We start from the raw sequence: 27,745 nt of genomic DNA, 5'->3' as shown, positions 1-27,745 counted from the left end.
GAATTACTGACTGGCATCAGCCCATCCAAGCCTTCAGATGCCAGTCTGAGACAAAACCTAATTTTTCTAGCCAGCTGATCTGGACACTGCTTCTGGGGCCAAGGGAAGCCCACAGCTTTGGCTGCTCAGGTATGAAGTCTAAGAGGACAAGGCATTGTTCAGCCTTAGAGTGGCGCTAGCCCTTCATTTTCTGATAATGAGGGCTTAAAAGGAGAAAATAAGACCTAATTAAAATCTGCAGATAATCCTAAACCTCACTGTAATCAAATCTGCCTCGTTAATAAGGACTAAAATTGACTAAATCAAATCTCATTCCTTCATTCTGTCCCTGTGCCTCTTCTAATGAGGGGCTAATAGTCAGGAAAGGGTCAAAAGGCAGGGAAAAGGATGAAACACAAAAGACTCTGGAAAACCTACTCAGATAATTAGTCCTAGAATAATTAAGAATTCACTCTGGCGGCAATTCCCCTAAAGACAATACTAGAAGACACGGACCAACCAAGGTTGGTCCTGCTCTGGTGGTACACTCTGTACTCTGGTGGTTGTGGGCAGCTGATGGGTGAAGAAGGAAGGGAATGTAAGGACTGAGGAATAAGGGAGTTATTATGATTTTTGGAGGTCCTAGGGGGTCTGAAGACTTTTTTCAGTTTATCTTCTTTAAGCTGTTTTTAAAAATGAGACAGAAAACTACATGAAACACATCAGGATTTTTTGGAGCCCCTATTACAGTAATGTCACAGTGCCCAACAACACTGCTGAATAATGGAAACAGCATCCAGGTGACATGCATTATATAATTTTACAAGCAACTTATGCTTGTAGAATGTAATTGCTTACAAATCATGCTGTTACAGAATGGGCGTCAGTAATGAGCAGCTTGTACAAACGCTCCTGATTCTGTTCAGAAAATAGGTGCATGTGTATTTCCACGTGTGTGACTGAATGCACATGGTTTTTATAGGCAAGATTTATTTCTACGCATGTATACACATATGTGACTATGACTGAGCATTCAGATATGACATGGGAAAATATATGTGCATATGTGAACACATAGAATGTTCCATATATTTGTGTGAATATATGTGATGGAATGTGTGCGATGTAAATGTGTTTGTGGACACATATAAGCCTGAGTGTATAGTTCATTATCACATATGAGTGTTCATAAGGGCACATCTGCACTGTGCATGTGTCAGTCAAGCCTTTGTTAACACCTACTATGTGTCAGGCTCCAAGTGCTGTAGATAGATAGAAAGAAAGGCATGCCATTTTTACCATATTAGACTGAAAGCTCCTTTAAAAGCAGTCATTCTTCATCTGGATTGCCAACACTCAACTGAAGGTCTTAGACCCAGTAAAGCATTTAGTGAACATTTGTTGAATTAAGTTGAAATTCTGTTGTGGAGACGGAAGAGGCTGTGCCAATGGGAATTCACTGGCTCTAATACTACTGATTTGCAGCACTGCCCCCTGCTGCCTGGGGTGGCACTAGGCAAATAAAGCTGATATAGCTTTGAGAATGTCCATATGTATATTATTGTTCAGTGCGCACATCTGGTAGACAAGCTTTACTTAACATCCCAGTTTTATTCCTCTCCAATAATGCAGTCTACCAAATAAACAGACAATGAAATCAAACCCTTGAAATCATGTGCCATGTTCCCCTAGTACATATAGACCCAATCATAAGGGCTCAAGGGTAGCTGGATTCACAATGCAGACAGCTGGACTCTGTGGGGACACAGAGCGAACAATATCTCAAACTCTCTATGGTCCCTGTGAATAGTGACTTTCCTCAAGACTAAATACAGGTCGTTTCAGCTAAAAGCATGACCCGGGAATAGGGCAAAGCAAACTGTTTTGAGGGCTGGACTTTATTCTTACCTGCCACAGATGCATGTGTAGGAACTATGGCGCATCCCACCACGAGAATAGCAGTAATGTTCAAACAGGCTGCATTGAGGGAAGAAGAAAAAAAGGTGGTTAGTCTTTGATCCCACAAAGCCAATTAACACCGAAAATAGTCATGACAGTCTTGCCCTGCACAGCATGGGTAGTATCTCTGATGATCTACAAGCCTGCTCTTCTCTACCTCTGATCCCATAGGCCTGAAATTCCACCCACCCACCTCCTCAGTTATCCCTACACACACAAAAGAGCCTGAACCAGGTCGTCCAACTCTTTAGTCAGAAAATTTGCCAGGAAATGTTGCCATAACCCAGAGCTCCCCCTGACTCTTAATGCCCTTAATATCAGATTTGTAAAAGCCCCCAGACACTCCTGATGCCTTTGGCAATACAAAAGAATAAGAGTTGTTCGAAACCATCCCCGCTAGTTCCTTCTGGAAAGAGGCCAGAGCATCCCCTCCTTCCCTCTGGAGATGCTGCCAGCTCCTGCAGCAGCTTCCTGCTGGAGGAGCTGTTTCGCCTCAGAAGTCCTTGGATCATCTATTTCTATCTTTCCCAAACTGCACCATCAAAGCTGTTGTACGAGCTTTACAGGCAGATGCCCATAAAACCCAATTAATGATGGATTAGGGGCTTTCAGAGCCAGGCCCAGGAGGGATCTCTTTCTTCATTGGGAAATATAGTCTTTGGCAATCAAGTCTCTTTAAATACTAAAGAATTTTAGAAAATTTATCCTTTTAATATTAAAAATGCATTTTTTTTATACTAACAGTGATTGTCATAGCTATTAAAGTTCACAAGTTTCATGCTTCTGTCCTCTGGTTATACCAGGCTAGGGATGGGGATGTACATCTTTCAAAGGGCATCTGAGAAATTACTTAACAATAAAACAACAAGCAGTAACAAACACTTTATTGCTGCTCCAAATAACACAGTGATTCACTTCTGTCAGAACTGTTAATAGCAGGCTCCGATACCAAACAAAGGGAGGGTATACCAGGGCTTTTCTAGAGAATGAGGAACACATTAAGAGAAGGCTTATCTTTTCTCTAGCACCTTTCACACTCTCTTCTCTGAGTGAGATCAGTGGCAGGTCCTTCTGGTACAGGGTCTAGGACTGTGAACAAGACAAATAAGCCTGTCCCAACCTATCGAGGAGATGGTTCATGGCAGGAAGAAAAAGAAGAGAGGAGAGGCAAGGGGGAAAGACAGAAGAAGAGAAAGAGGAGGGGGGGAAGGGAGAGAGACAGGGAGAAACAGAGAAAAGGGTGGGGGAAGAGAGAGAAGAGAGAAGAGGAGAGGGGAGAAAGAGAAGGGAAGTAAGAAGGGAGGGAGGGAGGGAGAGAAGGATAGAAATGAAGGGAGGGGAAAAGGGAGAGAGAGACAGAGAGAAGGAAACAGATATAGCAAGGCACAATGTGAGAGAGAAAGAGGGGAGGGGAGAGAAGAGAGGAAAAGAAAGAAAAAGAAGGGGAGGAGAGGAAGCTTCTTTCTTTAGAAGACTGGTGACAGATTAAAAAGATCTTCTGAGCTCTCTGACCTTCCTATTTCTATCTTTTTAAAGTCCAAGCAAACATTCAGCTTAATCATGATTTTATAGTAGAATTTATTGAACTGGTAATGAACATCCTAACCACTGCTTTAAAAAATATATTTTATTGATTTTTTTTAAACACTGCTATCACTTCTCAATGATTCTTCCTCCAATGAACTTTGCCCTTTTAAGAAATATAGTTAAGGAAAACAAATCAACACATTGACCATGTCTGAAGAGTCTATACCTAATTCTGCATCCTGTCTCTGATAAGAAGTGGAAAGCATATTTTACTTTCAGCGCTTTGAAGTCACAGTGATGTCCTTCATTTCCAATTAGATGCTAAGAAGGGAACTGGAGACTAAACAAGACACTCTCCCAAAGACTAGGCTTAAGTCAAGGCTTTTTGCTCCCCTTCCAAAAAAGAACAAATGAGTTCCAGCCTAGGCCTTTGGAAAAGCTTTCCATGAAAATAGTACTGTGCACCTATTTTGTGCCTAACCCTGAAGTAGGTGCTGAGGGAAATGCCAAAGAAAATGAAGACCCTGTTCTTGTTTCCCTCTGACCAGGGAGGCTCAGAGTTTAGTTTGAGAGACAAGATGACAACACACATACACTCCCTATTTATGCCACAGAATCACAGGATTTCTGAGGTTGGAACAACCATCTGGTCTGATCCATACTTGGGAAAGAATCCCCAAGATAACATAGGAGGCACGTGGCCAAACACCAAACATACAATTTTCAAGGACCTACAAAACTAGCACTGTGCCAGATGTTGGGGGCACAGAGTTAAAAATGAAACACTGACCTCAAAGACACGTGAGTATGGGGTGTCCCCAATAGAATGTAGGGAGGGGGAAAGCTCAAAAAGCTTACATTCTATTGGGGACACCCCATACTCATATGTAAATATACAGATATACAGTATATACAGCATACAAAATAAAGATAAAATCATTAAATACAAGGGAATTAGAAGTGAGGACATTAGCAATTAGGAGAAATCAGGAAAGGCTTCTCATCTCCACGTCTCAGAATTTTTATGTTCTTTCAAAGTTCAGCTCGGTTGTTCCCTATGCCCCCAGTGCATACTCTTTCCATCTCACCTCATATGATCTTATATTTATCAGTATACTTATAGTACCTTCTAGTCAAATATAAACTTCTTAGGAGGAGTGATTTTTTTTTTCATCTCTATAGCCCCGCCTTTTTTTTTTGGCACAGTAACACGCATATGGCTGGCACTTAAAAAATGTTTATCCAATTGAACCAAACCTTTTTGAATGCTGGGGAAGCAGTCCAAAGAAGCAACTGCCTAGGCTGGAAGGCTAAGCCCTGAAGACAACATATACATACAAAAGTGACAATATCATCCAGATTTCAGGTTAAGTGCCATGATTAGAACCAAAGATAATCAGTTCTAAAGGAGTTCTTTTAGGCAGGTAGGTGACTCAGTGCACATAGCCCTGAGTCTGAAGATAGGAAGGGCTGACTTTAAACTCAGCCTTACTAGTTTGTAAGATACTTACTAGTTATGTGACCTTAGTAAGACACTTAACCTCTGTCTGCCTCAGTTTTCACAACTGGAGAGTGAGGACAACAACATCCTCTATCATCCAAGATCAAAAAAAGATAACACTAATAAAGTGCTTAGCATAGTGCCTGGCACATAGTAGTCACTGTATAAATGTGTGTTCCCTTGTCCTTCTTCCTTTCTTTCTCTGAAAATCAACATATATCAGCATAGTTTCAGATTTATTGGAAGAGTTCATACTTAAGGGTAAATGTCTGATTAGAGGGAGCTTGAACTAATGATCTCTCGATCTCTCAGACAAAGAATTCTACAGTTATCCCTTCCATATCATAACTTTCCCCATTATGGTTCTGATATATTGTGGCTTGGTGTAAGAAAATCAATGGGAATTTGAGGGGAATTTTGTAAAAGTTGAAGACAACAGGTAAAGACTAGCAGATGACACAGAAAAAGTTTAGAAACTAAAAAATGCATGAAATATATGCATAGTATTGTATAACATCAAAATATTTTATCTTTTAATACCATAATAATCTATTGCAGAATACTGGAGGTCAAAAACAACCCAGTTCTGAAAAAAAAAGCATTAAAGTAGGGTGGGCTAGAATTGTGGAAGAGAGTAATAGAATGCTGATTCCTTTATGCTCATTTGCCTGGTCTGAGGGGAATGGAGCTGGACTCCTTGGGATAGGACCTCTAGAGGAGCACAAGGAATTGAGAGAGGGCTAGCCTCCAAGATACTCTCCAAGCCTCACCACTACTGTCTGTCTAGCATGTTCTTCATAGTTGGTAAGATAGTACAGTGACAACTCTTAGCTCAGCTTGGCCATGAGTCTCTACATCTCATCTTCCTGAAAGACTGCAGCCTCCCTCCTCCAGCCCCAAGTACTTATAAGGCATGACTAATATAAGTGAATGCAGCAGTTTTCAAAATAGAAAATGTGATATACATGCTAAATAATCACAGTAATCGGCAAATCCTAGGTCTGTTTTTAGAAAATGTCTGTACGGAGGAGTTTAATCTTTCAGGCACTGTAAACACAAATTATGTATAATTATTATGATTATATATTACATAGTTATTATGCAGGAATGGTTATACTATATTCAAATGGCTTTCAGACTTGCTTTATAAACCCCAGCTTGATAATTAGGTGTCTGTGAGTAAAATATTTCATGGCTGGAGGGTGGCAACAAAGGATTTAGCTAGCCATTTATGATGGCTGGAGAAAACAGAAGTCATAGGAAAGTCTTTCCCCAGCAGTGAGAGAAACAGAGAAACCTGGTCTCCTCCCTCCTTTTTCTTCCCCTCCCCAAGCTGATTCAAGGGTAAAACACCAGCAGATCTTCCAGCCATGAAGCAGCAACAGTCTGTCCTCCCCCTTCCTCACAGTCCCCAGCAGTAATATAAGTGGCTGAATATTCAGACAAGGAAAACACAAACAACATAACCAAAATGGGTCTGGCTTTTTCTGAAGGAAATCTACACAAATCAATTGTCACCAAAGCTCACCAGGGTGGGAGTGAGGGAACATTTCCCAGATGGAGATAGAGGAGAAATACTGTTATATATATAACAAAATCTTAGTTAATTGATTCTCATAATTCAGTTTAACAAATGTTCACCAAATTCTAGGACTCAAGTATTTAGAACCCAAAATGAACAAGACTCTTCATTTTTAAAAAGGGGCGCAGGGCAGATAGAGAACTTTTGTTTAAAAACAAACAAACAGGAACAAGAGGTTTGGCAATTGTTAATCCTGTAAAGTTACCCATGTATATATCCTGTAAATAAAAGGCTATTAAATTAAAAAATAATAATAAAAATAAATAAATAAAAAAATAAATAAAAACAAACAAACAAATAAGAGTCCAAACTCCTTTCACATTTAGCCCTATCATACACTGGTTGTGAATAGGTATTTGAAGACCCTTTGTGATCCTCAAAAACCAGAGAAGAGTTCACCGTATTCTAGGAGTTGAGGTGAGAAAATGGTCCCAGATGGTTTCAATGCAGCCGGACTCAAAGTTGTGGTGGGAAGAGCAACAGATGTGGCGCCAGGAAGTCCTAAGTTTGAATCAATCTACCATCAGATACTTATGAGCTCTGTGATGTTGGCTGGAGAAGTTAGCTTTAGTTTCCTCAACTATAAAAAGGGAGTAGTAATAATAATACCTATACAACAAAGTTGTTATGAGGATAAGTACTTCATAAATGTTAACTTTGTTGTTGTTTATTTAACAACAAGTTCCTAGTTATCCCTCAATTGACTAGAAAAATTCAGTTAAATAGGAATGTGGCCATTCAGAGGCATTATGGCCAATAAAGATATGATTGGATTTGGAGGCATTCCTGGGAAAAGAAGACAACTTGATTTCTTAATCAAGAGGGTCAGACTTCTTAAATGACATGAAATATGACTAATGTAGTGATTAACATAAGTACATATTAATGAGTAATGATTATTAAGAAGGTAAAGCTAGGCTGAAAAGGGATCCCCTCAGAATGGAGTTTTGGGGTGAATTTGGCTTTCTCTTCATTACAGAAAAAGGACTAAGAAAAAACCACTCTTTCCTCTAAAGTACAATCACTTTGTAGAGATAACTGGCACATTGTACTATGGTTTCTTCCTCATTTTTCATTGTTTTTAAAAGTAATTTTCATTAAAAATCAGCTTATAGGTGCATTAAGCAAACGAAAGATTCCATCTTCACCTGCAAATTGTACCCTTACACTGGATTCATTTTATTGACTATATTGACAATTTCATATTACCTTAAAGCAAGAGCTAAAACTATTTGGTGGCACAACTCATGCTGAGAGTTTAATCTGTACTTAAAATGTTTGAATTTACTGAAAATTTAACTGCAGATTCTAATTTTAATTTAAATCTCTTTTCCAATAGTTGGGGGAAGAGGGAGGGAAGAGGGTCTCTATGAAAGAAACTAGAATGTCCTTTCTTTTCACTCCAAGTCACCAATGAGCCTCTTGGATTCAACCATGGGGGAGGGACAGGAAGCCATGGTCTGTGTCCCAAAAAGGGTTAGCTAAAGAGAGATAGAAGCAGCTTTTCAAGGTGGATTCAAACCATTTCCCATAGATCTCACCCATTTCTACAGTCTTTGCTTAAGATGTCTCACCCGGTGACCAGAGACAGATCTGAGTTAAGAAAGGTAGTAGTCAGTCTATGTTGTCTGAGGCTCCCAGAGTCACTCTCCTGACTGCCACCCTGGGATCAAGGGGACTTCTTCAACAATTTCCCTTTGGTAGCTCTTCCCCCAAGGCCAGATTTATTGTGGACCACAACTCTTTGAACAGTCACTTTTTTCCTCCTTTCCTTCCCTCCTTCCTTTCTTTTCTTTTTTTTTTTTTTTTTGCTGAGGCAACTGGGGTTAAATGACTTGCCCAGGGTCATACAGCTAGGAAGTGTTAAGTGTCTGAGACCAGATTTGAACTTAGGTCCTCCTGAGTTCAGGGTTGGTGTTCTATCCACTGCACCACCTAGCTGCCCCATTTAATTGCTTTTTAAAGCAACATGTTTTACTCTAAAAGGGAGAAGAAGCAAGAAATCTTGCAAAGCTTATTTTCCCGCCTTTTAAAAAAGCCTCTATTTCAGACACTGTCAGAGAGAAGATAATGAAATCTTCTCGTTTCCCTGGCACATACAATCAAGGGGTTCTTCATCTTTTGGCAAATGGACATTAAGAAAGATCCTTTATCTCTGGGATTTGCTGCTTTCTTTAAGTAGACAATGCTATACCTGGAAGATGACGCTCTCTCCCTCTCTTTCTCTTTCAGACTCTCTGCCTCTTACTTTTTGAGGAAAAGAATAGATTTATATGGATCAATTTTCATCAAACTGATGGTAAGGAAAAGAGGCTTTGAGGATGGGAGGAAAAATGAAAAGAGTTTTTGTGAGGAAGAGAGCAGGGCCTTAGCTTGATGTTTCTACAGACAACCCTATAAAGGTTCTTTACAATAGACTTTACTTGAACCAAAGGAAGATTTAGATTTTCTTTGGGAATGCGATTAGGCTAACATATGGCAACTACAAAGCAAGATCCAAGCTGAGCACAGTTCTTAGCAGTCTGTCAATAATCATTATTAAGTGCCTACTAATATGTGCCAGGTACTGCAGATACAGAGAGAGGTAAAAGCAAACAAATAAGTACAAATAAGCTTTATACAGCGAGGACAGGCGGACTACACATACTGCAAGAGTATATGTAGTATGCCCTCAATAAATGTTATGCGATTGATTGACCCAGGATTAATTTAGCTTTCTTTCTCTTTAATTAGCCATCCTAGCTACCTATTGTAGCCTTCCCTGAGTTACAGTCTCTACACCTGGGCTTATTATACCTTCCTGAGAAGATCTTACAATCCAAATACCTGTGTGTGTACGCCTATAACTCAGAAGAATCTGACCTGGAAACACAGGGAGTGAGTTGTGTGTTTGTTTTAACCATTGGCAAGCTACTCATCCAATAAAGCAGCCCTTATTGCGAACCAATCTGCTCTTTTGCTCCGGTGAGATAGTGAGGGGAAGATGACCAGGGCTTTACCCCAAGGGGCTGATCTAAAACACAGTGGAAGCCACCACCACCACCACCCCCCCAGCCCATGCAGCTACACGTATGTGTCTATTGTTCCCTGTGACTGATGATGGCCCTGCTACCACTCCTCGCTGCTTTCCAAGGGCCTGTCCTCGCTCTCCTGCCGTTTCTTCCTGAGGAGGGGACATTGCCTCCTGTGTCATGGACTGTACTCTCTAGATGACAGGTTTGGAAAAATGATGCCTGGGACCATGTGTGCTGCACGGCTGTCAGTCCCGACTCGGGCTCAGTGGTGAAGTGAGTGTGAACCTACGGGAGGAAGTCCGGACATGCTCTCTGAGGGTTCCCTGTTTGCTCTGCCACTCCTGTTCACCCAAACTGACGCTAAGGAACAGGATTCCTACTCATGGCTGTTCCATTTGGGCTTAGGAACTTAGTTAAGAAACAATTATTAAGTGCCTACTATGTGCCAGGTTCTGTGCTAGGTGCTGAGGACACAAATATAAACACAAGTAATACTGACCTCAAGGAGCTTACAATTTAATGGGAGAAGACAATACACAAAAGGAAACTAAAAAAGGAAAGGGGTGGGGAGATCTGATGGGACAAGGATGAGAAGAGTTCTGAAGAAATTCAAAACCATGAAGCTGGTAGAAAATGAAGACAGGATCAGAATTTCATATAAGCTCTCTTTTCTCTATTAAAGAAGTAATAGTGGAATAATACAAATTAGTAAAAATAAGATACATAAAATAAAATCATGACACATTATTGTAAGGTAGGTAAGAAGATTAAAATGCTCATAATTTCCATCAGTTTTATAATAACTAGAAAAATGAAAATTTAGAGAATGATTTGCTTAAGACCAAATACAGAGGTAAAGTCATAATAACAAACTAGTTTTTCCCAATATGTAGTATACAAAATAAGTGTTTAATGAATACATATGGATTTATTGATTTCTCTGTTCCATGACAGAACAGGTAAATACCTAATATGTTAACATCTATGAGCAATCCAGAAACCATGGTTTGCCCATCCATTTTTCCATTGAACTTCTAAATGGAGTCTGCTCCGTATGCCCTTCCTGTTTACCCTTTGATGGAGGTGGCAGGGAGCAGGGAAACGGCACAAATCTGGGTAGCCAATATTTACCCAATAGCCTCCAAATAACTGAGACACCTGAAAATGGAATTAAGGAGAGCTACGGTGATGTTAGAACAACAAACAAGGTAGCACAACTGTATTGCTGAGAAGAGAAAGGAGTAGCTTTGAAATGGTGTAATCATTTCCTATACACAAAAACAAAGCTTTCTCTCCCAGTGTTGACTTTACCTTTTGTCAATCATTGGATTGGAAGTGAGTACAGGGGAGAATATTAAAAAAAAAAAAAAAAAAAGATAGCATAGTCCCAGTGATCTGAGTTTAAAGGGATCTGTAACATTGTATGAATGCCTCTGTTATGCTAAAATACTTTCATATCATCAGAAAATTAACTAGAATATGTGTCATTGGGGCATAATCACAATTATACTGAAAAAGTTGCTTGAAGATACCAGAAGAGAGGTTCAGGAAGGAACTATTTTGTGATGACCCAGTGTTTCCAAGCTTAGTATGCATACATAGGCTGCCATTTTATTTTATTTTATTTTTAAAGCTTTCTATTTTCAAAACATATGCACGGATAATTTGTCAACACTGACCCTTGCATAGTCTTGTGTTTCAGATTTTCTCCTCCTTTCCCCCACCCCCTCCTCTAAATAGGAACAATCCAATATATGTTATACATGTTAAATTATGTTAAATCCAATATGTGTAAACATATTTATACAATTCTCTTGCTGCACAAGGAAAATCAGATCAAAAAAGAAAGAAAATGAATAAGAAAGCAATATGTAAATGAACAACAATAAAAAGTGAGAATGTTATGTTGTGATTCCCTTCCCATGGTCTCTCTCTGGGTGTAGATGGCTCTCTTTGTCACAAGATCATGGGAATTGGCATCAATCACCCCATTGTTGAAGAGAGCCACATTCATCAGAATTGATCATTGTATAATATTGTTGTTGCTGTTTACAATGATCTCCTACTCCTTCTCATTTCACTTAGCATCAGTTCATGTAAGTTTCTCCAAGCCTCTCTGAAATCATCCTGCTGATTGTTTCTTACAGAACAATAATATTCATATATCATAATTTATTCAGCCATTCTCCAATTGATGGGCATCCGCTCAGTTTCCAGTTTCTTGCCACTATGAAAAAGGCTGCCATAAACATTTTTGCACATGTGGGTCCCTTTCCCTCTTTTAAGATCTCTTTGGGATATAAGCCCAGTAGAAACATTGCTGGGTCAAAGGGTATGCACAATTTGATAACCCTTTGGGCATAGTTCCAAAGTGCTCTCCAGAATGGTTGGATCCGTTCACAATTGTACCAATGTGTCAGTGTCCCAGTTCTGCCACATCCTCTCCAACATTCATCATTATCTTTTTCTGTCATCTTAGCCAATCTGACAGTGTGTAGTGGTACTTCAAAATTGTCTTAATTTGCATTTCTCTGATCAATAGTGATTTGGAGCACCTTTTCATATGATCAGAAAAGGTTTTAATTTCTTCATTTGAAAATTGTCTGTTCATATCCTTTGATCATTTATCAATTGGAGAATGGCTTGAATTCTTATAAATGAGTCAATTCTCAATATATATTTTAGAAAGCCTTTATCAGAACACTTAAATGTAAAAATATTTTTATTTATTAAAATGATTGATTTATTACTTCCCTTTTGATCTTGTCTGCATTAGTTTTGTTTGCACAAAAACTTTTTAATTTAAAATAATCAAAATTATCTATTTGGTGTTTAGTTACTGGAACTCCAGTTCCAGTTCTTCTTTGAATACAAATTCCTTCCTTCTCCAAAAATCTGAGAGGTAAACTATCCTATGTTCTTCTAATTTGTTTATAATATCATTCTTTATGACCTTATCTTGGTATGTAGTGTTAGGTGTGGGTCAAGTTGGGCTGCCATTTTAAGGGCCTTCTCATCACACTGAAAATATACCCATTACATAGCCAGAAGACTGGTCAAATGGAAGACTTCATGAAAAAAGTAAGATGCTAACATCAGCAATTCTTTAAAGTTGTTCTTCAAAAGCCAAAAGAAATGTCAAGTTGGCAGATGTTACTGTTGCCTTGCCTAATTCTTTGTCAGAGATCCCCTTCCCCAAAATACACAGTCATAATTTTCTGAAACTAATGTCCTGATAAAAAATTCTTTATAACCAGGAATAAATGAGGATTTCTGAGTAAACTGGGAAAAACTACTTAGAGTAATGAAAGGCATAAAATTAACTTGTAAAAAAGGATGGGAGATGGTTTATATATTAGAACTCAAAGATAATGACATTGCAGGTAAAATGTGTGCATGTGTGCACACATGCATGCATGCACATGCATATAACAAAATTTAATGAGTATCCACCAAATAGAGATTTGTGGTAAGGAGTTCCAAATGAAAAGGTTCAATGAGGAAAGGGTTGTTCATACTTAGACAAGAGAGGCAGGGAGAAAAGGGTGGAACAAAACTGGAGTCTTGTTGAGGAAGGAACTGGCCCAATTCCCAGAATAACTTGAGGGAAGCTAGGACATTACGAGGTAGAAGATCAAAACAAATGGCTTCAAGAAAAACTGTAACGATAAATTTTATCCTAGCATGACCTTCCATGCCCTATAGATCATATATTTTTCCACTAGTTGAGATTAGAAGTGACTGAGCAACCACCTCTTATTAATATGAATTGCTAATTCTTCAAAAATATTACCTCAAGGTTGGTTCATACTTCCCTAATAATATAGCTGACACACATAGTGCTATAAGGCTAGTTCTTTACCTACATCATGTCACTTGATGGTTAACTCTGAGAAGTAATGGATTTGAATAAAAGATGTATGGGCATATTCAGTCATGAATTTAAATTATGCACATAGGAGAAATTTCAGAAATGGCCTTTTCTTTGCTCTTCCCTCCATGTTCTAGCAACCCTTTGCCAGATATTTCCAAAATAATTTCCACCCATCCCTTTAGGGGAACTGCTTTGATACTGAGAGTATCCACAAGGAACACCATGAGGCAGATGGACATTCTGGCTGGGAGGCTAGAAGGTATATAGAATTAATCAGCAGGCTCAGTCAGAATGTATGCATCCAAAAAGTAGAATTTTAACTGATTCCAGACTATTTCCCTTAGAAAAGACATAGCCTGGATTCCCACAGCTTCAGGGTTGGGGGCTATTTGGAGAAAAATAAAGGAGTCAAAATGGGCATGACCAAATATTGAGGTTTAGCAACTCTATGAAGACTGGGGTTTCCGCTGTGGATTCCTATTATCATGTAGCAGTTTAATGGGCAATTTCAATTCAATACAGTATAGTCACTTTGGAATTATTCATCAGGAAGAAAAAAGTGGCCTTCTAGAATAATTACTAGTTACAAGGATAAATACATATATACCAGAAAAGAATTTTAACTCACTATATCTTCACAGCTATTTTTTAATCTTAGGATAAATATAAGGTTAGAAACCTTTTTCTCCAGAGACAGTTAAGGTCTCTTCCTGGCTTTGTCCATATGATGGGGAGAGAGGGTAAGGAGAAAAGATGGGAAGGAAGAAAGCAAGAGCATGTGACTTGAGTTATATTATGCTACAAACTGTATCTATAAACATAGAGATTCACTCTGGACAGTGAAATACTTATTTGATTTGCTGCTTAGCTTTTAATAAATATTTTTTCCAGACATGTAATAAATTACCTAAAGTACCTATGTAATAATGGTGATATACCTTTGAGCAAGTTTCCACTTAATAAGGGAGAAACCTTTTCATATTTCAAAAATATTGTTCTTTAAACAGAACCCTTGAGACTCACCTTGAACGCAAGCAGGTGGTTTTCTAGTATAAATTGGAAACAGCAGCAGTTAGAGGAATTTTTGTGCCAAACTCAGAGGAAATGTTTTTATAAGCAGAGTTGGCAGAAGTAGAATTTCTTTCACTTTGAATTGGAAGTCATGAGTTATATTATCCTTGAATTACAAAGGAAGGGTTCAAAAACTGTGTGAATCCTTACTGCTTTCTGTTGGACTAAGTAGGGAGGACAATCAAGAGGAAGAAGACCAAAAAAAATGTCCCTTTCACATTCTCTGGGAGAGTCCAAATGATTGGAAATTTGCTCCTCCTAATTCTCCCTCAAAGGCACAGGCTTGGGCACAAGTACGATTAGCAGCAGAGTGGTCCATGATTAATTTTTCAGGGATAAATGGGCAAACCAGCTCTGCTACTGATTTTCAGTGGTCTCTATCCCTCAACTCTTTGGTCACAACTGCCACAATGAATGATGAGCCAATCAGCAAGAACAGTGATTTTTTTTGGAGAAAATGTGACAAACAGCAACAAAATCAAAACTATCCCAAAAGTTAGAAAGGAATTTTCAAGGAGTAAGCAACATTCACAAAAGTTCATCATCAAAATATTATCACAGTTAACCAAAGAGCTAATTTAAAGCTTTTAGGAAAAGCGAAAACATTTTAATTTTTAAAAAATTGATGCCCCACAAAGGCCAGATCCTACTTTATTGAATTTTAAAAGTACCGTATTTGATGCTTTCTATTCACAATAACATAAAGTTTTTAAGACTTTTTTTTTTATTAATTTGCTCTGTAGAATTAATTACTCTAATACCTTTCACATTCATCTCCTCCTCTCTATTCCTATTATTATCTTCCCAGTACAGGTCTTGATTAATATCTGCCTCACCTACAACAATAACTAACAAGCATTCCTTATCTCCATTAACTTTCTTTTCCACTCAAACCTAGACAATTTTCTTCTTGAATAGAATTGGTCCTGTTGTTCCCCTGCTTAAAATCCTCCAATGGCTCTCTATTGGCTACTGAAAATTGAAACTTCTAAGTCTGGCATTCAATGTCTTCACTAATTTTCAAACCATTACCCTGTGTTACACACCTCTGTTTACATGAAGCTAATGGTTCTTGCACTCCCAAGGTCTTTACTCATGCTATTTCCCCTTTTCTCTACTTCTTCTATAAAGTCTTCTCTGGTTTCTCTGAATAGCTGGCAATAAAGGTAGCATGGTGTATGATGGAAAATGTAGACTTAGAGGCTTGAGAGACTTAGTGGTTGGGTGATCCATGATCACATATTTAGAGCTTCAACAGAACTAGTTATTTAGTCCAATTGCTTTACTTTACAGATTAAGAAAGAATAAATGATTTCTGCAAAGTCACAAAGATATAAAGCAGAAGCTGAGGAGTTCCACATCCTATCTTTCCTCCCCTCCAAATCTTTTCTTTAAAAATAATTATATTGATTAAAAAAAAAAAAAAACACATTAGGCATTTCAGGCCTTCCTTATTGCTACCTGGAATTGAAATCTCTCTTATTACAAAGAAAAATAATTAAATAAAACTATCCCAAATAATGGTTCATTGGATAACACATACAGTATTCTGCCCTAGTGAACCCCTACCAGTTTGAGGAGAAAAGGGAGATACAATTCATCATCTGTTCTTTGGAATCATCATTGTTTTTTCACTTATTCAGAGCTAGGTTTTCTTCAGTAATCTTATTACTCATATTCTTGTAATAAGTGTACACATTCTCTTGGTTCTGACTGTTTAACTACATCAGTTCATACAGATCTTTCCATCTTTTTCTGCCTTCCTCATATTTACCTCTTCTTATTGCATGAGAATATTCCATTATATTCCTATTCTACAGTTTAGTATATCATCCCTAGCTGATGGGCACTTGCTTTCCAGTTCTTTGCTAGCATAGAAAGTATTAGCCTGAGCATCAACCCTGAAGTCAGGAGGGCTCAAGTTCAAATTTGATCTCAGACACTTAACACTTCCTAGCTGTGTGACCCTGAGCAAGTCACTGAACACCAATTGTTGCCTCAGCAAAAAAAAAAAAAAAAAAAAAAGTACTAGCTTGTATATGTTAATATATATTGGACCCTGATGTTTATCTTTGGCTTCCTTAGGGCATATGCCTAGTAGTTCGATTGTTGGTGAGATTATGAACAGTATAGTCACATTTCTTATATAATTCTAAATTGCTATCCAAAATATCTGAACCAACCTATTGCTCTACTAACAGTTTCTCTTTCTGCAGTCCCTTCAACACTGACTTTCCCTCTTTTTGGCATCTTTGACAATTTGTAATGGCTGAGATGAGATATTAGGGTCATTTTACTTTGTATTTCTCTTAGTATGAGTGATTTGGAGCATGCTATATTTGTTCACAATTTGTACTTCTTTTGAAAATTGTATTGCATATATTTTTGGACCACATATCTATTAAGGAATGGGAGCTACAATTTCCTTTTTTCTAAAATGGAGACAATACCTGTAGTATTCACCTTATAGAGAAAGTAGGCAGGTACTGTAGGATTATGTGAATATCACAAGTAAAATGCTTTGAAAATTATAAAACACTATGTCAGTTACTATTAGTTATATAATAATTTCCCCCTTTTTTGAACCCCTACAAACCTTACACTCCATTATCCACAGTTGCCGTGGTAACTATTCCAAGAAGTCTGTGATCTTATTGATAGATACTCTTCAATGATATGGATTTAAACACATTCATGTCTTTTCATCTCATGTAGTTCATGTCACATCCTCTTATGGAGGGCCCACAGTGGGTCCCTCCAACACACAGAGGAAATTCTTTGAGATTTCTTGAAATCTTATGCCTGACTAGTATTCAAAGATCCTATCTCTATCTTTTTATTAATGGCCCATAGCACAGATCTCCTGCATATGCTCAATCTAGTCTAGAAGCTCTTTCTATCTTTTTTTCTTTTGTACTATTTCTATTTTCCCATTAGATTGTTATCTATCTTAAAATCACATTAGATATTAAGAGTGCAATTGTAGTGGTTTTAGTATTACTGAAAGAGAAAAGAGTTTACTATAAAAAAACAAGTCTTTTGGCAGTTCTTTTCCATTTTTTCAACTGTGTATTCTTTTTTACTTCTGTTCTTCAGTGCTCTCAGGGTGATCTGCCTTAAGTGGGTTCTCTTTGCTATCTTTCTTTAAAACTTTTTCTCTCCATTGCTTTTTGTTATTCCATGCAATGATTTTGCTCATAATTTCCTGCCAGATTCTCTGTAAGATCTTAAATTTATATTCCAAATCATTGCTAAGCTCTACTGTTATGACTCCAATTAGCAAAAGAGATCAAGTGTTAACTGATTAAGACAATTTCCCAGCTCTCCCAGTAGTAATAATTGATTTACAAACCGCTAAATTTCTATGAAATATTATGGTTGTATACCTCTCAGATTGGCTAAGATGACAGGAAAAGATAATGAGAAATGTTGGAGGGGATGTGGGAAAACTGGGACACTGATACATTGTTGGTGGAATTGTGGATGAATCCAACCATTCTGGAGAGCAATCTGGAATTATGCCCAAATAGTTATCAAACTGTGCATACCCTTTGATCTAGCAGTGTTTCTACTGGGATTATATTCCAAAGAGATCTTAAAGAGACCCACATGTACAAAAATGTTTGTGGCAGCTCTTTTGTAGTGGCAAGAAAGTGGAAACTGAGTGGATGCCCATCAATTGGAGAATGGTTGAATAAGTTATGGTATATGAATATTATGGAAAATTATTGTTCTTATAAGAAATGATTAGCAGGATGATTTCAGAGAGGCCTGGACAGACTTACATGAACTAATGCCAAGTGAAATGAGAAGAAGCAGGAGATCATTATACACGGTAATAATAAGATTATACAATGATCAATTCTGATGAATGTGGTTCTCTTCAACAATGGGATGACTGATGCCAGTTCCAATGATCTTGTGACAAAGAGAGCTATCTACACCCAGAGAGAAACTGAGTGTGTTTCATAACATAGCATTTTCACTTTTTGTTGTTGCTTGCTTGCATTTTATTTTGGTTTTTTTTTTAACTGGTTTGATTTTATTTTTCTTGTGCAACACCATAAATGTATGCATACATTAGATTTAACATATATTTCTACCATGTTTAGCATATATTGAACTACTTGCCATGTAGGGGAGAACGTGAGGGAATGGAGGGAAAATTGGAACACAAGGTTTTGCAAGGGCTAATATTGAGAAATTGTCCACACATATATTTTGAAAAATAAAAAGCTCTAATTAAAAAAGAGAGAGAGGGAGATTATGGTAGTCTGTGAGCATTTCTCATTTTTTTTAATCAAAAGTTTGTTTAAATAGATATAACAGCACATTTTATGAAGAGGAAGTACTTAATAAATAACTATTGAATGACTATTTTCTGATATTGCTTTCTGGCTATTTCATGTATGTGAATCTTGTTGCCAAACTCCTTGAGGTTGGAGACCATGTTTTCTCCTAGTGTCTATCATATAAACCCAAGACCCAGAATGAATCTTTGAGATTACATAAACTGTGCTCATTCTTGGGAGTTCTTTCACTAAAGTATCTCTTTTTAAATCACGTCTGCACCCAGAGATTCCCCTGGGAACATTAGAGTTTGGCTCATTTTGCTTCCACCTATCTTTTGTGAATAAAAGGATTTCTCTCATTTTGTCACATCCCAGAGTTTATCGTGAGAATATACGAACATATGGTGTTTTTTTGGTTTTTTTTTTTACTTTTATCTGGGGTTTCCCTTGGGAATTTGAATCTCTCAGAATTTGGCTGGGCTCTTAGTTGCTGTAGAAAAGATAAAGGGCCCTTAGCTAAGATAAATAATATATAGAATGTGAGAGAAGTTTTATTGCACCTGACAAAAAAGACAAAGTATGTATACTGAATTAGTCCTATTCTGGGTAGAGTTGCCCTTGAAAGTGAAAAGAATCTGCATGGACTAAAGGGTCAGTTGCTTTCCTCTAGACTTTTACAATCTAAATAATTCATAAAACTGGTAAGAAGCAAGGTTCAGGTTTGTTTTTCCATATCTGTCTTTTATTGATCCTTGACTCTGAATCCTGCTTGATCACAGAACTCCTTTACCTGGTACAGGAGCACAGCACTGTTCAAAAACCTTTATCTCAGAATTCCTCTGTTTTAGGAATTTTATACAAATAAGTCTCTGAAGAAAGCTATTCAAATTTCTACAACTCTTGAAGAACTCATCATTTCTATCTCAGTCTATTGCCATCTTTGGGGCCATGTGATTTGAGACAGTGGAAGGAGAAGTGACTCTTGAATCAGAGCACTTGATTCAAATCCCACTTTTGTCATTATGTCATTAACTGAACGACCCTGAACAAGTCACTTAAGTTCCTTGCATCTTACTTTCCTAAACTATAAAATGAGGAAATTCAACTAGCTGGCTTTTGAATTTCCTTCCAGAATTAGATCTAGAATATTATGATCCTCTCTTGAGGAGCCAACATGGCTCCTTGGATAGGACATAAGGACCCCATCTGGTTTCTTTTTAGAGAACTAGAAATCTGTTTGTATCCAATTAGTTTATCTTTGGCTGCTTCAATGCTGATCTTTTTTTTTTTTTTTTTTTTTTTTTGGTCTGTGTTTTTATTTAAAGTCAAGTCCAAATGAATGTTCCATATGAACCTCCTAGTTGACTATCTCAAGTGGCTTTTGTGGGTGATTATTGTGTCTTCACATGTAAATTATCTTCCCATTTTGTACCTAGTTTTCTAAACCATGAAATGGGACTAATGAAATCTTTTCCTTTGGCGACCTTATAGATCATAATCAGAGTGGGGTACAATACAATGAAAATAACATGGAGTTCTTAATTTTTGTTCTGTCACTTACTGGCTACTTTGGTCAAGTGACAATTTTTTTAATATTTGATTTCTTCATCTGGGAAACGGATAATCATTCTTGTCTTTCCTACTTTACAAAATTATTGAAGGATAAAATGAAACAATGAATATGAAAACATTTTATAAAATATAAAGTATTTCAAGGTCATCTTTTTCACATCATTACTGAGAGGATGCTGGCAAGTAATAGGATAATCTGCTCTTACATTAGTAAGCTAGTATTGACACAATTAAACCTCTATTAGAAGACATGGGATCAGAGAATCAGAATTTAGAGCTAAAAAGGCCCTTAGGAATCATCTAGTCCAATCTTCACATTACAGAAGATGACAAAAATGAAGGCCAGGAAGAACAGAGGACTCATTCGAATTTCACCCTAGTGAGGAATAGGGATAGAATTCCTATGCTGGTTCTCTTAACACCAGAGCTGTTTCCAAGTCACTGATGTTCTCTTTCTACCCAGAAACTCGGATTTTATTGAAAAGAAAATATACTGGACAAAAATAAAAGAGAACTAACTTTCAGAACCAAAGATTAGCTCCAAGCTCCACATAGGAATTTTGTTCTTATTTCACCATGATTTAGACTTACCACCAAAATTGTTGGGAGTGGCAGCTTCTCTTGTCATTTCATTGCTGTCATTACATGGAAAAAAATAATTCCAAGTAACAAGGGAGTTCAATTCTTACAGTAAATCCCTTTCTTGATGGGGGAATGGTTATTCTATAGGCTATTGGGAAAATACTTGAAAGCATTGATAATTCAAGCCTACCTCCTCCTGGCCCTGATTTATTTCTACCAGGATTCCAAATTTACATACATACACACACACACACACACCCCCTAAATGTATGTATATAAGGCACTAGATTTTCTACCTATGTCCTTCCTTTTGAAATATTTTTTTTAGATATAGCTTCTTGTGTTCCCCTTCTTTCAAAGTTCTAGGAAAGGGCACAGAAGAATATTCTACTAATAGTCTCTGAATAAATTTCCAACAACTAGCCTGACAGTATTGAAAGGAAGTGCTAATATCCTTATTTACAGAGGGTAAGACTTGTTGGATCTTGGAATCCACTTCCAATAGGAAGCAAATGATCAATTAATCAATATGAACCATTATCAAGTATAAAGAATAAAAGTTCAAGTAAATATATAGAATCTGCCAGAGATTGCACTGCACAGGAATTGCCTTCTACAATACACAATCATTTCTGAAAGGCACTAAAAAGGAACTTGTAAAAGACGCTTACTGAATATTTGGTAAGTTGCATTTTATTTGAATCAAAATGTTCTTTTTAATTCCTCATTAGTGCCTAATGAGGAATACAGAGATGGGATTGGATCAATGATTTCACTGGTTTACAAGAAATACCAGTAAGGAACTTTCTCTACTGATGAGGTCAGTAGCACTGCAACTTTTATTCTTAAACAGTTGCCAAGAAGAGAAGGAGTAAGTGACTTGGCTAGGGTCACACAGGCTAACATGTAGCTTAGGCTTCATGGCTCCAAAGCCAGCTTTCTATTCTGTGTTGTTTGCTGACTCTTAGAGATGATATGGCCTTATGTAGGGGACAAATCCATTTTTATTTTCTTGTTTCAGATCCAAATGGGGGTCCTTTTGTCTTTAAAAAATAATGGCCAGCTAATTATAATATTTGAGAATTCCAGTCCATTCTAGAAACACCAGGAAGATTCCAATGGGAGGCAACACCATGGTTTGTTTTTCTAGCTGGCCACAATACTGTGAGAAGATAGATCTGTGACTTGAATGGCAAATTTCCCCTAGAAATGAGAAGCACACTAATTAGAAATCCTACAAACTAGAGAGAAAACATGGTTGGCATCTGCCATATGTAGGAATATAAGTGACTGATTGTTTTCTCAGAATTATGGGCATAATTAATAGCTTAATTAAATAATTGAAAATTCTAAATTGCCTATCTTGTGTTAACTAACAGAATACATCAAAGGGCATTTAATTATTGAAATTTTATTTTCATTCTTTTGATGCCTGGTTAAGCTGGGCGAATCAATTTTGGTTACTGGTAAAAATCACTTTTTTTTTTTGGTCATTGATGCTCACTGGAAGTATATGGGAAAAGTTTAGTGCTTTTACCATTTGTTACTTCAAGTTATTTAATATTCCATATATATATATATATATATATATATATATATATATATATATATATTATATATATATATATATATATATATATATAAAATTTTCCAAAGCAGTTTCTTAGTATTCAACATATTTGACTTTCAAGAAGGCAGTATTTTGGCAAAATTAATAAAAAAAAAAAAAAAAAAGCCAGACCTAAATTCAATTCTAGTTAATAGCACTGAAAATAACAACCACCACCACCACCTAGAAATGAGCTGGAGAATGGCTAAAGGGGGCAACCTGGATGGCAAAAGCCTTGAGTTCATGCTCTATGAGGATCAGCTAAAAGATCTGGGGTGTTTAGTATGGAGAAGCCTGAAGGGATGGGGGGAACATGACATAATAGCCATCTCTACTCTAGGATCTACTCTACTTCTAGGATCAATAAAAGAAACAAAGTACAGAATGGAAAATGGAAAAAAAACACTGAAGAAAAGAATTAGAACAATAAGTAGTTTAAAAGAGAACACAGTAAATCTTACCCAAGAAGTAGAATTTCTAAAAACCAGAATTGTTCGGATTTAAAATAATGAGTCCAGGAAATAGCAAGAGATTGAGTTCCTGAAGAATAGCTCCTACTATGCCCAAGGGCTCTAAACTGCACATACTTTTGATCCAGCAGTGTCTCTACTGGGTCTGTATCTCAAAACTACCAACAAAAAGGGAAAAGGACCCACATGTGCAAAAATGTTTGTGGCAGTCCTTTTTGTGGTGGCAAGGAACTGGAAACTGAGTGGATGCCCATTAGTTGGAGAATGGCTGAATAAGTTATGGTATATGAATGCTATGGAATATTATTGTTCTATAAGAAACAATTAGCAGGATGATTTCAGAAAGGCCTGGAGAGACTTACATGAACTGATGCTGAGGGAAGTGAGTAGAACCAAGAAATATTGTACACAGCAACAACAAGATTAAATGATGATTAACTCTGATGGATGTAGCTCTTTTCAACAGCGAGGTGATTCAGTCCAATTCCAATAGACTTGTGATGGAGAGAACCATTTACACCCAGAGAGAGGACCTTGGGGACTGAATGTGGATCACAACATAATATTTTCATCTCTTGTTGTTTGCTTGCTTGTTTTTTTTTTTCCTTTTTCTTTCTCATTTTTCCCCTTTTGATATATTTTTTCTTGTAATAAATATGGAAATATGTTTAGAAGAACTAAACATTTAATCTATATTGGAATACTTGCTATCTAAGGGAGGGAGAAAAATTTGGACCACAAGATTTTGCAATGGTGAATGTTGAAAACTCTTTGCATATATTTTGAAAAATAAAAAGCTATAATTATTATTTTTTAAAAGAGTAGTTTCTACTTCTTTGCTTTTCTTTATATACCCAGAAATTAGCACAATGAATAGCTAAAAAGATTGAAAAAGTATTTTAAAATATAAGATATCTGATTAAAAAATCTGATCTGTAGAAATAGGCTGTGCATAAATTTAAAAATTACTAGAGTCCTTAAACAATGTAAACAACAACTTGACCACTATATTTTAAGAAATCATGAAAGAAATCTGTCAAAGTCTATTAGAACCAGAAGACAAAATAAAAAATAAAAGCAAGAAAGTTTTTTGGTTTTTTTTTTTTTTTAGTTTTTGTTTAGACAAGTTAAGTTGATGATACCTTTACAACAGTTAGTTTGAAATGGCAATTAGGCAGTGTAGTTTGTGAAACAGGGCTTTTCTCTCTGAGGTTAAAGTCTTCCCTTTGTGGGAACGTGTTAACATAGGAGCTCCAAAGACTTGATTGGAAAGGCTGAAGATGCAGTCAGTGATAGGTGGAAGAGGAGTGCAAAGAGGCAATCAAATAATCTCAAGGAATACATGTCTGAAAGTTCATTGTCTTCCAAAGGGACGGCCCACATAGACCTTGGACCTAGCCACAACCACCATGTTCACCTAGGAATGGAAATTGAAAGGGCCAGATGCACCACGAGTGATCCCAGATGCAAACCCAGAGCCTGATGACGAAAACATTAAAGAAGCTTGAGAAAGAGCTTGTACTGTAGCGGAGAGGCACTGGTCTGAGAGGAGTGTTCGTCCCAGTTCCGCCATTGACTTTGATTTGTAGGCCAGTCACTTCCTTTTTCTGAACATCATTTTCCTTAGGTGCAGAATGAAGGGATTCTTCTAAATGACCTCTGCTAATTTTAAGTATGACTCCAACTTTCAGTCTAACATAACAGATGTTATGTCTCGGAGTCAAGAAGGTACAGCCAGGAGTCCTGCCTAACCCACACCCTTGCTGTGTGACCCAGGGCAGGGCAGTTCTTTCTCTGTTCCTCAGACAATTCTCTTAAGACCAAGTAGCAAAACACATTCTCTTCTGTATTGGTAGAGAGAATTATCTCACAAGAAGGTCCTTAGACTGATAAAATTACTGGTCTGGACTGAAAAACAATACTTGTAGTAGAGATATGCACAAAAACATTACTCTTGAAATGTTTAATTTCATATCCTTAATAAATAAGCACAAAATAAAAAAATATGCTTATGTTGGCTAGCTGAGAGGTCCAGGGGTACCTCCCTTTCTGCTGCACGCCGTCTCCCCCCCTCCTCCCCCCAAACTTACTGGCTCCTTCACCTCCTCTCAGCCCAAGCACTAAGGGCCTTTCTTCAGCACTGATATCACATTCACATTCAGGAAACCACCTAATTTCACCAAATAATTCTTAATAGCATATTTCTGGGTGGCTATTAATGAGTCTATATTCAAGGCCACAAACACAGATGCAAAATCTTTCCTTCATTCTGAATTTACAGTTCAAGGACTCAATGAGAGTCTTATTTCATAATATTTCCACCTTGCTTTAATAGCTCATTGTAATTTGGTGTCATTAGAGGAAGAATGTTTTAGGGTAATCAGGCTCTGCTTGGCTGGCTCTAGTCATTTAGCCCTCAGATTGCCAACATAAAATTCTACCTATGTGCACGCCTGCCCACTCCCGGGAATCCTATTCCTTGTTTCCTATGGCTCAGTATCAGGATGGCTCTGCTCCATAAATCTCCTCTCTGAAAAGTTCCCCCTGGAATGAATTAAAACTCCATATAATTTGCTACTTCCCAGTAAGTAGGTGCCTCCCTAACACTAAATTTTAAAGAGAAGAGGGAGTGGGAGATACAAGTGACTAAAATCAATAAATAAATCATTAAGCTATCCTTCTGATGACATGATGGAAATACTTTAGATTTTTCTGGGGGAGAGGGACAATTCACTATTACCCTATATTTAAAACATAATTTTTAATGCTTGGCCTTATGAATGCATAATATTTCATAAATGTGTCATACTTCAAAAAAAGATTTCCTGTGAAAAGCTTCCATTACACATTAATGATGATCTTAATAACAATTCCAAGTAATGCTTCTCTCCTGTCCCTCTGCTCTGGAGATAGCTTTTGGGCCTATCATATCAAGTGGCTCCTCCCTTTCTGATTCATACCATTAGGATCAGCTTCTTATGAAATATTTATGACCTCTAGCATTGATATTTTCTCTCAGATCTCATTTCCTCAGTTTTTCTGTTTAGTGCTCCAAGGAAAGAGGAAAGTGTGTCAGTGTGGAGAGTGTGTATGTGTGTGTCCATAAAGGAGAGACAGAGAGAAAGAGACAGAGAGAGGGAAGAAGGGAGAAAGAGATGGAGGGAGGGAAGAAGGGAAAGAGGAAGGGAGGGAGGGAATAAAGGAGGGAGAGAAAGAAGGGAGGGAAGGAGGGAGGGAGGGAGGGAGGGAGGGAGAGAGAGAGAGAGAGAGAGAGAGAGAGAGAATCAGATCTAGTCAATGTGTAAGATGATCAATATGCTTCCCTCTCCAAATTAAAATCCGTAATACAATACTGTCTACAATACTTTAAAGTTCATAAAACTTCTCCCCCCCCCCCCCAACCTTCTGTCCTGTAGATACTATTTCCCAAAATCACCCCTATGAGGTGCTTTACAAATACTATCTCATTTGATGCTAACAACCCAGGGAGGGAGGTGCTATTATCATTCACCTGTCTGCCTAAGTATTAATATTTGCATTTTATGGAACAGAAAACTAAGACTCAGAAAGATGAAGTGATAGCCATTAAAAATCAATGCCAGGCCTTAATCTCAAGGTCTCAATGCCAAATTTGTGTTCCTTTCTACCAAACTATAGCACTTTTCATCTAGAAAGGTTTGCTATCCCATGTCTCAAGTAGCCCAAGGAACTTCAACTTGACAATATGATACAAGGGCTAAATACATGTTTTGAAAATAAAAATAATTATTATACCAATACATTGTTGGTAGGGCTATTAATTAGTTCAATCATCCTGAAATGCAATTTAGAGAGTTTTTTTAAACTATAACAAAATGTTCAAACTCTGCTCAGAGATATTAATAATAGGTAAATACTATAAGGAAGGCCAAGTCAGAAAGAAAGGTCCCATACATATATACTTCCCTTCACTGCAGAGGTGGGAGACTACAAGTATGGAATACTACATATAATATTAGAAGTCATCAAAGTGTTTGGTATTGTTAAAATGTTGGGGGATTTTTCCTTTTTGTCAGTCAGCTAGTCAATAAGCATTTACCTACTCTATACCAAGTACTGTGCTAAGAACTGGGGATATAAAGAAAGACTGGAGATAATCCCTGCTTTTAAGAAGCTCACAGCCTATGGAAGAAGACAAGATACAAATAAATAGGTACAAGTACAAATGGGGATCAGGAAAGGTTTCCTGTAGAAGGTGGAATCTCAGCGGGTATTTGAAAGTAGCCAGGGAAGCCAGGAGGTGGAGGTGAGGAGAATGGGTGTTTCAGGAATGAGGAACAGCCGGTGAAAACACCTGGAGTTGAGAGACAGAATATTCTCTTTGGAGAACAACAAGGAAGCGTCATTGGATCAAGGGTGGCAAGGTATAAGAAGATGCAAAGTGGTGGTGGTGGGGGACAGGTTATGAAAGACTCAATCACAAACAGAAAATTTTATATTTCAGCCGGTGATAGGAAGCAGTGGAGTTTATTGAATAGAAGAGGTTACATGGTCAGATCTTCACTTTAGCAGCTGAATGGAAGATTGACTGGCGGAGGGAGACAACAACCAATAGGCTGTTGCAATAATCCAGGCATGAGGTGTTATATCAGGCTAGAGTCAGAGAAGAGAAGGGGTCATATGGAAGAGATGTTTTTCTTTTCTAGTCTTTACTATAGGGAAGATTTGCAGATT

The 27,745-nt window shown here is 37.4% G+C and overlaps 1 protein-coding gene across 1 annotated transcript in view; it reads right to left on the bottom strand.

Annotated features, from left to right (window-relative positions):
• Positions 1 to 27,745, bottom strand: part of PEPD (peptidase D) — a 251,936-nt gene that overhangs the window by 67,462 nt on the left and 156,729 nt on the right. Inside the window, exon 10 of the mRNA XM_031954371.1 lies at positions 1,888 to 1,956. Coding sequence (XP_031810231.1) covers positions 1,888 to 1,956 — 69 coding nt within the window. The remainder of the gene's footprint in view (positions 1 to 1,887; positions 1,957 to 27,745) is intronic.

The sequence above is a fragment of the Sarcophilus harrisii genome, chromosome 2 (assembly GCF_902635505.1).
Source record: "Sarcophilus harrisii chromosome 2, mSarHar1.11, whole genome shotgun sequence".
NCBI classification, from domain to species: Eukaryota; Metazoa; Chordata; class Mammalia; order Dasyuromorphia; family Dasyuridae; genus Sarcophilus; species Sarcophilus harrisii.
This window is presented reverse-complemented; position numbering and strand designations above follow the sequence as displayed.